At 38.4% G+C, this 15,317-nt stretch overlaps 2 protein-coding genes across 3 annotated transcripts in view; both read right to left on the bottom strand.

Annotated features, from left to right (window-relative positions):
* The window catches only part of cspg4ba (chondroitin sulfate proteoglycan 4ba), a 28,407-nt gene extending 23,305 nt beyond the window's left edge, over positions 1-5,102 (bottom strand). Inside the window, exon 1 of the mRNA XM_044025211.1 lies at positions 4,857-5,102. Within this exon, the coding sequence (XP_043881146.1) occupies positions 4,857-4,947 (91 nt within the window). The 5' untranslated portion in view covers positions 4,948-5,102. The remainder of the gene's footprint in view (positions 1-4,856) is intronic.
* Positions 5,103-5,748: 646 nt separating this feature from the next.
* Positions 5,749-11,074, bottom strand: si:dkey-193c22.1 (uncharacterized protein LOC567837 homolog). 2 transcript variants are annotated; one of them, XM_044025361.1, is made up of 9 exons: positions 10,887-11,074; positions 9,854-9,881; positions 9,610-9,759; positions 9,400-9,520; positions 8,775-8,981; positions 8,517-8,600; positions 6,930-7,071; positions 6,677-6,839; positions 5,749-6,542 (listed from the first exon to the last, which is right to left on the bottom strand). In XM_044025361.1, coding segments are annotated over exons 2-9 (1,104 nt in total). In that variant the 5' UTR covers positions 9,856-9,881; positions 10,887-11,074; the 3' UTR covers positions 5,749-6,307. The 2 variants fall into 2 exon arrangements, with proteins under 2 accessions (XP_043881296.1, XP_043881297.1); XM_044025362.1 differs by having other exon boundaries at positions 10,960-11,074.
* Between the last annotated feature and the right edge of the window lie 4,243 nt (positions 11,075-15,317).

Raw genomic sequence — 15,317 nt, 5'->3', positions numbered from 1 at the left:
CTGGCTGTTCTTCACAAGTGGAGAAAAGCGAGTGATAATATCTTCCCCTCTCTCTCTCTCTCTCAAACACACACACACAAATTATACCCCCCTGACTTAAAGAATGCTTGTAAGACTCTTTATGTGCTCAGCTTAGCCTTCCTGGTGGGCTAGGTTTGTTTGTACTTTTCCACTCAACTGTAATGGTTTACATGCATTCAAGTACAGTGTAAGTATAATTATGACTGTTAAAGCTTTACCTATAGTATAATGACCACGTTGAGCATGAAACTAAACTCCTGTGCCAGAATTGCAGGTTTGTGTTTCAGGTTGTTTGTGGCTTTAGGAGAAAGTTGCTCATATACTGTTCAGAAGTATGACAATGAAATATATGATTTTTTTCATTAAAAGGTCATTTGACAATAATGGCACAGCCCCAGCATCAAAACTAAGGTAGTGGATGTGGCTCAGGAAGCCAGACAGGTTTGGGCCTGTCCTGCTCTGACAGGAACCTTCAACCTGAACATGAAAGGCTCTGACGTTCCCACATTGTCTATAGCCCCATGTTCCAGAAACGGCTTGGCAGACGGACCCAGCTGTTTCTTCTACCTCACCCCCCTGCCATTTTGCATCACCCTGTAATCTGGAATAACATACTCTGAAGCTTTCTCATCTGAGCCTCTGTGCCTGGGCACGACCAGTTTAGTTTATTATGAGTGCCAGAGTCCCAGAGCCTTATCAAAGGTTGACAACAGACATTTCCAATCCATCTGATTTATTTGGAGTATATGACCTGAGGGCAAGCGCAGCTCACTGCTAATAGGCCACAGTGACTGACGTGGTGACGCTACAGAGTAATCGAGCTGATCAAGCATTTGTGAGTGTACATTAAAAGGGTTATAATGACGCAATTGCTTAATCAAACACAAGCTGTATGGACTGTGTGCGCAGTTAAAGCAGTAAAGCATGCAAATGGCCCTTCGGTCATATCAATGTGTTGTTATTAATCAGAAGCTGACATACATTTTACTGTATATCAATCTCGATGTATCCAAAATATGTTTGAGTTGAATTTTGTTTTAGCTCAAAAAACAAAGCAGAAAACTCAGTTATGACACTGAAAATATCAGATCCCAACTCGGCAAGTCATTGTATTATTTATTTATAAATTATATACAACAAAAATCTCAACAGGTAATAATTTAAAGGTTTATTTTAAACAAGTCTTAAAATGCTATAGTTCTGCATTTATCAGTCTTATTTATAACCAAGAAAAACGGTTATGGAAACTGAAAAATCTATATTAAATCAAATCAGACATCAAATCAAATCAGGACCGCGTGAATTGGAATTAAATTCAGTAGCAATACCCAGAACTGCTGTAGACCACATTTCTTTCCTCTCAGCAAACAGGCTGACAAATTACTCTTATCATCTATTATTCTGCTCAAAGTTTTTGTGATCATTATATCATTCTATCAGTCTATAAAAAGCCAGAAATATGTAGAAAAGAAAATGCTAAAATGATCATTACTCTTCTATAAATACATAGCACATTCTTATACTTAAGGGATGAAACTAGTGAAGCTGCTGCATTTTTGCTTGAAGTATAATTAATGAACAATTAATTAAATTAGTAACCAATCAATTTTCTTTTGATCAACTATTGATTATTGACTGAACACTGCAACTCAATATTCCCCCTCTAATTCTATTATTAAAGTGTGCACATCTTTTAACTAAAATATATTTGTTATTTCTAATAAAAAACTTATCCTAATCAGCAAAATGTTTTCCAGGGAACGTCACAAATCCTTTACAATGATGGGTAACTGTAAAGGATTTTACTTAATGTATTTTTTTTTTCTTCTAGGTGCTTATTTTACCAAACATTCATCTCAAGACTCAACCTACGGATGTACATAGCATATAAATAGTTTTCTTTACTCTGTGTATCATAATGAATGCAGTCAAGTAATCTAATTCTAGTGTGTGCTGTATTAAATTAATTATCATCATCTATCCAGTGCATCATTATAATAAGTCTTTGTGTGTGAAGCTTACTTAATGTTCTGCTAAAATAATAAAAAATGGGTCCATAGGGACACAAGTTATTTTTATCCTTATTCTGACCCCAACTCAGACTGAATTTGTTGTCCCTTCTCATTTATACACCATGTTCATTCATCTGGCTGGCTCTGTGTACATAACAGGAAGGAAGCATTTCCAAAACTAGCCATGAGGAAAGCAACAACATCTCCTCATAAAATCACAAGGATGGACATGCATGCGCAATTGTATTTCAGTGTTGTCGCCAAACATGACGCTCATGTCGTGACAGCGCGCCGTGTTTTATTTGTTTGTTTTTTAACAGTCTCGTTGATTATAAGCGACTGGATTCTTAGAAAGCTGTAGAAAGATGGCAATATCATGGTAGAAAGAATATTTGTTGACGTTTTCATCTGCACACATGGTGATGTGTTGGGGTTGTGATGATGAAAGAGCACACTAGACCTGAAGAAAGCAATGCCCACACATGCACATACCAGTGAACACTTATAGAGTGGTCCTTCAGAGGCAGAAACAGGCTGTTTGAAGGTTGTTCTGTAATCTTTGTGTCTGCAGGGGCACTTTCTGTACAGCTGCGACATTTCTTTTGGGAGACTTTACAAATCGCTCCTCCAAGAACAAAGCCACAGTGACCTTTTAGTGAACACCTTACAGTTAATTTGAGGGGCAAGACCAGCACTTGTCACTGCCTGTGTGCTCAGTTTATACAACTAACTAGAGATGCAACTTGACTGAATTGTCTCTTTGTGTGTTCTTGTTTTTTTTGTAGCCTGTCATAGCACTCTGTTGCTGTTAGGGAAAGCGTGGCTGAGATGTGGATCTTTAGCAAAGACTTGTTTTACAAGGTGAAGTGAACACACAGGATGTACACATTCAAGGATGTGATGCACTGAGGTATAGCAACTGTCTATATTGTAGTTATAGGCCGAGTATGAGTCACAGAGAAATAATTCCAGATTGTCCTCAAGCGGACAATGCAGAGGAACACTGACTATAGATGACACATATTCACACTCAAATCAACCTAATGAAAGTCCACACAGATGAAAATAATTTACATCTGACGCTGAGCAAAAAGAAAAAAAAAGAAAAAATGTTCCCCTTAGGTCCTGAAGCACAGCAGTTACTGTCCATTTTCTTGAATTCATTTGAGTGTGCCATTGTCACAGTCAGATAGTTCTTCCAGTGCAGTGGGCATCACAGACCCGTCTCTGCTGCTGCCTCTGATAAGGTGACAGTGCTGTGGGTGCTTTCACTGCATTTCCCATTGAGCGTGTGTGTGTGTGTGTGTGCACCCTGCATGCACAAAATAATATAAATACTAGCCATAATTAAACAATAAATTATGCATTTTAAAAGAAACTAATAAGTTCATTGTTGTCATTATAAATTCTGAAAATAGCAGAATGTTAAAAGTTATGTCATCTTGGCATGTCTGAAATAATCTCAATCTCTCAGTCATGAGAAATCAAAGGCCTGAAAACTCTGATAGTGAAATAAAACATGAGGTTAATCTTCTTTTTTTTTTAAATCCAGGATATGAGTGCATAATCTATAGCATTTACATACCATTTTTGTACTCTGTACTGTGATGTGTATAGACTTTCTAAGACTTACTTAGATTAATATAGTATATATCCTTTATAGTTTATAGTTACATCATAAATACCAACAATACAGAAAACAACCACCACAACACAAACAAACAGGTCACTAAAGGTGTGTTAATTATAAGTCAATTAGAGCCGCTACATCCGTCATTATAACACCTTTCTCTGTCCCTTAATAGACAACAAGGAACCAGTAAACAGTGCCCGTGTTTTTAATTTATTACCGTGACCTCAACTCCTGCACTTTAAATGCCAAGCAAACTTTATACAATCTCCTAAAATTCTAATATTTACTATGACGTGTGCTGCTGACCTCTTCAGTCAGGTCACACTTGGAAATGAAATTTCAATCTCAGTGGTTAAATAAAAATGATTAATAATACTAATATATTCTTTTTATGAATGTTACACCTCTTTGAGTGTAGAGATAAAGTTTCCCAGAGACCAGATGCGAGTTTCAATAGGCTTTGTCCATCTTTACTAGATAAAAGTATTTGTTTAAATAAGGTATTTAAGTCATCAGTGAACAAAACACAACATATGAAATCCCCAACATTGATCCATGAGGCACACCCATTGGACAAATGAAAACACTGCATTCAAAGAGTGATTTCTCTTTAATCAGGGGCATTAATGTTTGAACTGTGTCCATGAGAATGTTTGGAGGGATTTGTGCATGTCCCAATGTGTACAAGACACAAACATCACTATTGAAAGATACTATAATTCATATGTATATTTAAAAATAAAAAGACTTGGTGCTGTTGCTGAAATTAAATGTGACACTGCAGCCAGGCTGCCTATCCACATTTAACCCTGTTGCACAGCAGGTTTACAGTTTAAGACCTGTGAAGATTTCATTTAGAAATCATTTAATAATAATCCTCAGTAAAGTGACACTAAGCATGCTTTTACCACACACACACACATACACGCTGGTGCAGAAATAAAGCTGTAACTCACATATGAAGGAAATTTGAGTCAGAAAAAAATGTTAATGATTATGTTGGAGTTGTTATAACCTGGAAATCTCGAGTTACCTTCAGGACATACACCGTGTTACCTCACTGAACTCCACACACAGGAGGAAACTCGTCAAAATGAACCGGCGGTCTTAACATTAACAAAGTCGTCATTGAACGCAGCACATAAGTTCATCATTTGCTTGTTTTCATTGATAAAAAAAAACCGTCTTACCTCCCGACGCCAGTTCGACCACGAGCGACCACCAGAGGAGACCGACTATCCACAACTTCCTCCGGGCGTTTGTCTCCACAGAAGAGTCCATGTTCCTCTTCTTGTTCTCCCGGTGAAAACACTGATGTCAGCGAACTGTTTGTCACAGTTACATATTTTCACACCTGCCGCAGCTTCTTCTCGTCAAACACCGAGTTCTTTAAATCACTCCAAGTAGTGAAAGGACGAGCCGACGTCTGCAGCAGCGAAACCCGGCTGTACTGAACTGAAGCGAGGAGGCAGTGAAGTGGACCAGACCTGTGTTTGACTCCGCCTCGTGTGTGTGTGTGTGTGTGTGTGTGAGCGTGTACATGTTTCGTTAGGCCAGGGGTCTACAACCTGCAGCTCTACAGCCCCATGTGGCTCTTCCGCCCTCTGCAGTGGTTCCCTCTAGCTTTGAATTTTTTTGGAATTTATTTATTCTATTTCATTTTTTATTTCAAATTGGACACCTCTTATATGATGGAGTATTTAGGACCTTAATCTCAACGGGATTTTCCCTAAATAAAAAAACAAAACAAAACAAAAACTTGTGTGTTTGAAATAAGCTAAACCATTCCCAACACTGAAATAAAGTAAAGTGCAGATTTGGAGTCCTGTCCATCTTTGCATCCACATACCACACACATATAGCCTTTTGGCTTAGTGGTTTAGCACTGTTGCCTCACAGCAAAGAGGTGCTTGGGTTCGATTACTGGTCTTGGATGTTTCTGTGTGAGGTTAGCATGTGCTCACTCTGATCAACTGTCCATCTAACCTTGGAATTTTGTTTTGCACTTTCAGTTGTACAATGACAATAAGATGCTTTCCTTTTCTCAAGCATGAACTACATACAATCTAAACACTGTTTGGATTATTTCAAAGTGGGTTACTTTATTTTAAATCAATTTTCCACAAATACAGAAGGACTGAAATAGATCAACAACGTTATGTGGTTTATTTCAAGACAGGCCTATGTTTTTGGTGTTTTCTTTTTGTATAGTTCTTAAATTTCATAAATGCAACAACAACAAGTTATTTTTTATATATAGTTTATCTATATATAAAACTTAATACACGATAATACAAATTTTGGTTCAAATCCCATCTTTATATTTTACAGGTCCTCATAACTATAAGGTGTTTTTTTTGTTTTCTTTCTTTTTTTAAGGATTAAGATTTAGTTTTATGTGTATGGTTAAAATTAATTCATTTCAAGTTTACTTATTTGTGTACACTGTAGTGTGGGTGAAACCTCTCCAAGACATATGCACTGCAGTCTCTTCAGTTCACATTTAATGGAATCACAAGCAAAAACATAAAGGCTAAATATGAGTCATCATGAGGTATTAAGAGTAGATACTGTTAAGTGGCACAATCATTTAATATTAGTAAGGAATGAGCAGTTAAAATGTCTTTCACGGTGACTGGCGTCAGCAGGTTCCCGTAAGTTTCCTGTACTCCTGTTTGACACAGCTGTAGATGGGATGGTAGAAGCGTCTGTCTGATGCCATGAGGTCAGTCACAATCTCAACGTGATTGACTCTCGGCAGCAGGTAAAGTGACACTTTCACTGACAGCGAGGTGAGAAGTTCAGAGAACTTTGTGGACGATTCAACGGGAACGACAGTGTCACTGGTCCCATGGAGCAGAGCAAATGGAGGCACCCTGGCAGAAATAAAAAGAAAGAAAAAGAAAACCATCACTCAAAAGTGCTCGTATTAGTACTTAAAATTCTAAAATAACAAACAGATAGAATTGTTGTTGATACCAATAAATGACCGATTGAATATCAGCCTCACCTGTTAAGTTTGTCCTGGCTGAGTGTTTTTAGTGAGTGTGATGGTGAGTAGTATGGAAAGTTTTCCTCTCCATTCATGGCTTTGTGCATAGTGGACACGTATTCAACTGCTCGCTTCTGCTCATGCTCATAGTGGTCCATGATGTTGTACACGCCACTCAGACCTGTACCGGATATACGACGGATTTCAGCTTTGTTTCCTGTGTGATAATACATAGTTGTAACTGTGATGAGCTGTTTTTAGTCATTCTTACCAATAACTCCTTTGATCGCCATTGTAATATCCCGTTGTTTATTGGCCTCAATGAACAGCTCCTCTCTTGTGTCGGTGAGAAACAGCGTGGTCAAAGCACACAGGTGTGCACCTGCTGAATGGCCAATTAACACGACATTGTCCTGTAAAAAACAAAAAAAAAACAAGTAAAAAAAACAACTAAGGATGGTAAAAAAAGGTCAATATAAATGTTAAAGGGGCCAAACGGCAGTGTAGTGCTAACACAGTTGCCTCACAGCAAGACGGTCCAGGTTTGTGACCCAGTCTGACCTGAGGGCCAGGGTGTACCCTGCCTTTCGCCCCAGCTGAGATTACCTCCAGCTTCCCGTGACCCTCATGTAGAGGATAAAGCGGTTGACAATGAATGAATAAATGTCAAAGCAAAAATGACAAAATATCAGCCCAGTCAGCAGGATTCTGTGTGTCCCTTGTACATCTCTGCAAACCACAAATATGTGTGAGCATGACATTTCCTGACTATGTTTATGTTTAGGGACAGTGAGTATTGGGTTTCACCTGATGAGTAAAATGTGTTTTTTTCCCTCATTGCAACAACATCCTCTCCATACAAAACAGGACATTGCAGAGTTAAAAAAACAACAACAACAAAAAACACCAACATGTCCTTATAACGGTGTGAAAACACACCAGGATGTCCTCATTAAACCATGAAATGAATAAAAACACACCAAAAAGAATAGCAACATTTGGTCTCCACCTGTCTGCTGCCAGTCCTGAAGTGTCACTTACTGTTGTTACTCGCTACCACTGACCCATTCAATTCCAGCAGAAAATTCATAATTACTTCACCCCATGGAGTAGGAGAGGAGTAGAACATCTTAGAGATCAAAACTCCACCTGAACAGGGACTTGAACCCTGGACCCTCAGATTAAAAGTCTGATGCTCTAGCAACTGAGCTACTCAGGCTTCCTAGGATGCTTTTCGTGGATGTGAAATTCACCTGGGGGACAAATTCTACAGCGGAAAATTGGCGACAGAAGCCTCATGAATGAGATGTATTTAGACATCCATCTGGGAGTTTTAACCTTAAGAAATCATCACTCAACAGACTGAGACACCAACTATCAGCCACCTACAATGCTGTCCTGAGCTCTCTTCCAAAAAGAATCAACAAGCAAACACATAACAACAACAGTGAAGTCCAACAGCCACACAGTCGTCGAGTCTGCCTCTGAGGTGACCCACAGAGGCTTGTTGCCTGAATGGGGTGAAGTCTGCCATCTCTGATTGCCTTGTTGACATAGTTCACAGTTCATAGTTCATATAGTTCATTCAAACATTTTCCCCATACATACATGTACAAATGCAACATTTCAGAAATAGTCGAACATTATTAATGGAATTATGCTTTCAAGACTGCACTTACCACATAAAAAACTGATTTTAGTAAAGTTGAATTCTGCACATCTTGCTGGATTTATAACTGATAACTGAACACTCAACAAAAGTTGTCATATTTTTGGGTTAATCCTAAATAGTAAATTTTCCCTTTATACTCCGATAGTTTTTAGTAATTTCCACAGAGCAGTTCAAAATATTTCTTACTTTGTCAAAGTTGAACTTCTGTCCGCTCTCTTGGGCCCAGACCAAGCAGTCAGCGATATCTTGTACCATTCCTAAAACATTCCCCTGTGAATCAGATAAAACCCAGAATCAGATCAGATACCACACAAGAACATTTATAATTTCATTTAACAACCTGCTGTTTGAGTTACCACTGTGGAATTAACACAGTAGTCATCATTCCTGCTCTACAAATCAAATAATTGGAACGACAATAGTGTGTCTGTGTCGTTTCCCTACCTTTGGATAGGTGCAGTAATCTGGACAAATGACAGGTGCATTCAGTTCTTCAGCCATGTGTCTGGCCAGCAGACAGTATGTGGCTCTTTCTCCTGATCCCCACGCACCCCCATAGATGAAAACTACCAGCGGGGCAGGAGCACCTTCGGGCTTGTTTGGTGGGTGGTAGAAGTCCAGCTTGTTGCCTCGACGACCAAAGACAATGGCCTACAAAGCATTGAGACGGAAATTTTAGCCACATAGAGACAAACAACCATCCACTCTCACACTCACACCTGTGGTTATTTAAGTCAATTTATAATAATAATCCCCACATTTGCATGTTTTTGGACTGTGGGAGGAAACCGGAGAACCCGTAAAAAAACAACAAACACACGGGGAGAACAAGAAAACCCCATGCAGAAAGACCCTTGTTCCGACCGGGTCTCGAGCATGCATGATTCAATTATAAGGTCAGTTGAAATAAAGAAATACAATCAAAGAGATTGAAAAGTGTGCAAAAAATTCCTGTATTCAATTCCTATATCAGCATCTTAGCAGAGAATGAAGCTGTAGTATTTTAGGTATTTCATCACACGTCTGAAACACATATTCACACAGACTTACGGTTAATAAAAAAACTCACTTTTTCACAATGCATATGATTGTTGTCATTCGTGTACCAAGACTTCCCCTGAAAGTAAAGTCTCCCATACTGCAGATACTTGAGACTTTCCAGGACAGCTATGGTCAAACAGTATATTCGCCTGACGGAGACAACAAAAGTTGAAAAAACTGAATTCAAATCTTATCTTAATGTGTAAAAACACTGAGCCAAACATAACATTTATTTTACCTTGGTTTTAGAGCTTCTATGTACTTCTTATATCCAGGCTTATTGGGCCATCCATAAGCCCACTGGGCAACAAGAGAGATGGAGTATGGGAGGCCGACCACCAGGACACCCACAGCCACCGGCAGTGACATGTGATATTTTAATCCTGACCTTTAAAATTCAAACAGGGAAACATTCACACATTTCACATCAAAAGTAATACCACTGCGCTCTCGTCAAAGTGATGTATTTGACAGGCTCTTACATGATGTGGCTGCGTCTGTCGGTGTCACCTACAACCACAGAAAAAGTAAAACAAATAAACACATCATTAAATATGCTGTTATAGAGTGTGCAGCACATGCATTTTACCAGCTGTACGGTTGCTGTCTATAACAAGGCACATTTTGTAAAGAGTTCAAATATTCTGCTTAATTAATGTTTAGTACAGTGATTCACAAAATGTGGGCCATGGAGATTTTGCAGGAGGGTCGTGAAAGGTCAACAAAGAGGGATTATAATTGACTTGTCAAATGTTGTTTATATGTATATGGAAATACTTTTGGTGGGCCACAGAATATTTTCAACTTTTGAGCAGCTACATCCTCAGATTCAGCATGTATGTTATTTATGATCCGAATATCAGCTTTTATTAAATGCACATTTTAACTTGCTACGATGTAATTATTGATTCTTTAATCTTATAATTACCATCATCATGATATCAAGTTAGTAATTAAAAAAACCCTGTGTACATAGCAGCCTGGTAAATGAAATGTAATTAATGGTTTGGTACTAAACAGCAGGGAATAATACATAGTTAATAAATGTTATAAGTGTTATTTTTTTTATTTTTGTCCTTTTGTTACCATAAACACGCTTTTACTTTGCTAAAGAGTAACACAAACATAATTTAAACTATAACCCAGTGACGGCTACTATAACAGTATATATGACTATATAACTAAGAATAAGGACAATCCATTATTTACAGTGACACCAGTCGTACACGTCGTTATGGTTATGGCTTTTCTCCCTTTGTGTTTAAGAGAAAATTCTGATGTTGAAAGAGATTATCTTGGTCACATTACATAATTTTACAATTTAGCTTCGAAAATACAATATATTACTTTGTTGTGTATTAGCTAGTTCATTATCCCAACATTTGAAAACCTTTTACATGAATAATCCAACTCTGCAGTCTTTTAATATCAACGTCAATAACGGTTTTGCTGGTTAGTTAATGTGCTTCGGAAAAGGAGGTCGTAATAAAACACCGGAAGTCAATGCAAACCTACCAAAACAAAACGTAATCTAGCACTTTATGTCGAAGTCAACGTCCGGGGATAATGCGTTTGTTGTTCAACTCACTGAATCAGATGAATAAATAACTGCATGACTGGATAAACAATAACAGGTGAGTATTCTTCTTTCTAATCGTCCTCCAGGAAGCCGGTGTCGTATAAATATACAAAGATTAAAAGAGAGCAACGAGAGAAGTGTCGATTCTAATTTCCGGTTTGGCAATAAAAAAAACAACTGGCTTCCGGTTTTGGTCAGAAAATGCAGAGAAAATCGGATTTTAACAATCAAAAAGATTTTTCAACACTATGATAACAATGATTTAAGAAATAAATATAAAAATGAATCATTATTAACAATCTCTGCTGACAATTAGTAAAAGCATATGGATAATATCATATGTTTTGGGGGAAATCAATGGGAAACAATTCCAGAATGTGCATTAAAAGTGATATATTTTAAAAATAATAAAAATGAAATGAAAATTATTCATATCAGATGTGGCGGGTTTTTGTTCCGTGGACGCGTAACACTGTACATAGTGGGGAGTGACAGATTTCTATCTTGTCTTACCCAACATCTCTGCTCTGGTATTCCGGAAATAAATAATAGGTTTGTCAATAAGTAATAAATCAGCCAACTAATTCTTATAAATCACACAGTTACAAGTGAGAATGTTGAAAAGTAAAGTGTCAGTAGAAATCTATTATACTATTATCTTAACTAATCAGATTGTATAATTCTATGATTATAATATATGCACTATAAACAGCATTTTCATGAGGCAGAGATTAGGTTCATAGATTATAGGGCCTCTTTTTATTCAAGGATTATCTGTATTACATTCATTGGAATGATAATGTTGTGAAACCTCAGAAACACCTCATGTTGTTGTGTTGTTGAGTCATTATGACATCAGTAAAGATGAGACTATTTGTTTTGACACACATAAAAACCCAATGTAACTCAGTCTAATAACTACACATCATAAATGCAATAGAAACTTGACAACACTAAAGCTCATTCTCTGGTTGTTAAAATTTAAAAGTGTGGTTACTTATTTACTAAAACTATTATATGTCCTTGTGATTTTCCATGTACTTTTTTGCAGGGCAGGTTCTCAGACAGACCACCTTAGGTCACACAGTTTATTAGTAGACATTCTAAAGTTCACTGACGACTAAACGTCAATATACATTTTCTACAGGTGAATAATAAATAAACGCAAATGTATTCATGCTCTTTATTCTGTGTTTATTCTGTGGTTTAGTCAACTGATTTCTAATATAATCACTATAATTCTTTTAGCTTAAATAAATACATTTAAAAAACAGGCCTCTTATAAATAACCAAAATAAAAACAAAATATAGTTGTTATTGTTTATAATGATCAGGAAAATGTAATCTTATCTGTTTAAATTTGTGCCAAACCAGAACCGGTTATAACAAATAATCAAGTATAATTGGCATTAGAATAATCCACTTGAATACTTTATTTCTTATAGCCAAAGGAGATAATTATCACTGGTATTTTGATTTGTTTGAATCATGCAGCACAGAAAGCTGCACTGCTGATTTATGTCCAGCAGGGGGCGCCAGAACTGCGTCAGTCGCTCCACAGTTTTGCATCAGATGGTTTGTGAACATACTGCCTGTAGAGCCACCACATTATTCCAGGATAAGGTTGATTCGTAGATTAATGTAATTTATATTTTGTCATCAGTGAATTAAATTCCCACAGGCTTTGAAATGTCATTCTTAAAGTTTTATATTTTTAATTGATCACAACCTTAAATAATAACCTCTTTCCAGTCTACATTAGGGGATGAGGCCCTCTTATTAATATGTGTGTTTATGGTCACATTCACATCTATTGCTTCGATGATATGTCCAATGACCGTTACTGCATTGTCTTGTTGTCTCTCTGTCTCTAGGTATATATTAATTATTCTCTTCTTGAGTTAATAGTCATTAATAGTCACCCTAATCATCAGATATACAGTTTGTAGTTGAAATTGAAAAATTGAAACACATGGATGCAAAAACAAATTGTCATGTATAAAGAGTGTAATTCCACAGAAACTATTGGTTTCCCCCACACAGATATCCACTTATTATACGTCTTTACCTCGTACTTGAGTGTGCACTTGTGGACAGAGGCTTCATTGACCATGACCACAGAAAACCTTGGACTCAACATTGTCAATTCATGGAAAGTGGAGCAGCGTACGACTGCTGACCAGCCCGATGGGTTATTGTTATGTTTGGCCCCACAGAGCGGAGCCTGCGTGTGTGGTTGCTCCTCCATCTGCCATGTTGTGGGGAGTCCCAGGTGTGTTTTCTGAAGCCACAGTGGAAACGCAGCCGTTCACCGAGTGCAAACTCAGGCTTTTACATGGCATGATGAGCAGCGTCAGCCCGTTTGGAGCGCTGTGGTAACAATTCACAGCATTTTCCAGTGTTTGTTTAAGAATTACACTGTCCTTGAGGGGAAATATTGTATGCATGGTGGTATTAAGATAATAACAATTTACAAGTGTAAAAAAACCTGTGTCCTGTGTAGGCGTAGAGGAGTCATAGCGACCGATCAATCACACAAAAAAGCAGCAGTGCCCTTTATGGATTTTCTTTTTTATTGTGGTCAGAGTGAAACAATGACAACACGTCACAACAATACTATGTACAGTATGCATCTGCTGGGACGTGATAAAAGGTGTGACAACTTGTTGGAAATGATTGCCAACACACAAGTATGTTATCTTTACAGTGGACTCTCCCAGCAAAAAGCTGAATCACTGCAGCTGTAGTGAAACCACACACACACACACACACAGCAGCAGTAACATAACTGACTACTGATGATATAGTTTTCATTGAGATAGCGTAACATTTAAAACAAACAAAGAACACTTTAGAGAAACTTTAGAGAAACTGTAGAGAATATAATTGTTACGATCGACCCAAAACATTAGGAAGTTTGTATTGTGCTTCTGTTCTCTCCTGATACTCATTTCAGGTGCAGAAAATTCCATTTGTACCAGAGAGAGAGAGACTTCTCTGACTGAAACACAGTCTTAAATTCTTCACACCGGTTTTTGTCGTTCATAAGTTACTGGGAGAGCCGGTCTGGAGCACTATTGTCTTTATTTATCAAAGGGCTTACCCTAACACGCTCCTTCCGGTGAGTCACTGTGGGCAAAGGCTCATACTTGTATGTATTCATAGAACTTTGCTGTGTTTGCTGTCATGTGTGTGCATATGTGTGAGAGGGTGTTCCCAAAATAAGTATTATGCAAACGACACTGCCACATTCTTTTTTCCAAAATATGAGTCATTATGGTTTATGTTCCAAGTGTAAGATAGGAGGACATTTTGTGTGTCTTTGCAGCGTGTTGGCTGGTGGCAATGTGTACATACTGGTCCCACTGTGACCCACTCGCCAGAGTTCCTAACTGGTGCCTGGCACAGAGCCCGGACACAAACATGCTGTTTTCTTCCCCTTCCAACCACTGTGCTGCACGACCCCCGACTCAGCCAGAGTCACCGTGGAATTCTGCTCTCAGTGAGCTCGGCACCTCGGGACACAGAGCCATCTTTTTTTAAAACACGGCCGGTCCAGAAAGAACCTCCTTTTGACAGGGGGAAACCATGGAAACCATGGCACTGACTGACCACAGGGCCCAGTTCCTAGCTATCCCCGTGCCCAGAATCACACCCACAGCCCTGCAGTCGCCAGCAGAGCAGCAAAGACAGAGGTGCTGTGCGTTCAGAGGGTGATGCGGTTTTCAGGGGGGCCCTCTGACTGATTGGAGAGAAACAGTGTGGCCTTTCTTTGTCAGATGCAAAAGGATGAATGCTAAGGAGCCTGCGAGGATGCTCCAAGTGCATTCTTAAGGAAAATGCTCGAGAGGTTTGGCAAGATAAAGTCGTTGATTGGGAAACTGGCAAAGTACTAAAAGTACATGTATACATGTATTGTATGTGTACAGTACGTGCATGTACATGTTAAGAGGGTGCAGTGGTACCTCCCTGCAACAGTTTCATCTTTATATAGTCCACGCTCTTTTCAGAGAGCAAGGGATCGGGTTTCTGTGCATCATGTCTCCTTCCAATAGCGACTGAGTCAATATAAGGTTAGAGCTGACTGTCACCGTACAGAGTGACAAAAAGAATATGCGCATGCATGTAGGAATGTGTTACTTAACATCTACTGTGTGTTGTTATGACATGAACATGTCAGTGTGACTGAGTGAGCCACTTACCAAGCAGCAAAGTGCTCGTTAGTGTTGTCGTTGTGATTTTGTTCGGGAATATCCAGCATTAAATCACACATATCAGCTTAAAGGTGGAGGACACAGGATATTTTTGCTGTGACTATTTCCAGTGGTGGCCGGTGACGATGCCACTTTTTTTGTGTCCGAGTATCG

Source organism: Solea senegalensis, linkage group LG5 (genome assembly GCF_019176455.1).
Source record: "Solea senegalensis isolate Sse05_10M linkage group LG5, IFAPA_SoseM_1, whole genome shotgun sequence".
Lineage (NCBI taxonomy): Eukaryota > Metazoa > Chordata > Actinopteri > Pleuronectiformes > Soleidae > Solea > Solea senegalensis.
The sequence above is the reverse complement of the archived record's forward strand: the minus strand, read 5'-3'. Positions and strand labels throughout refer to the sequence as shown.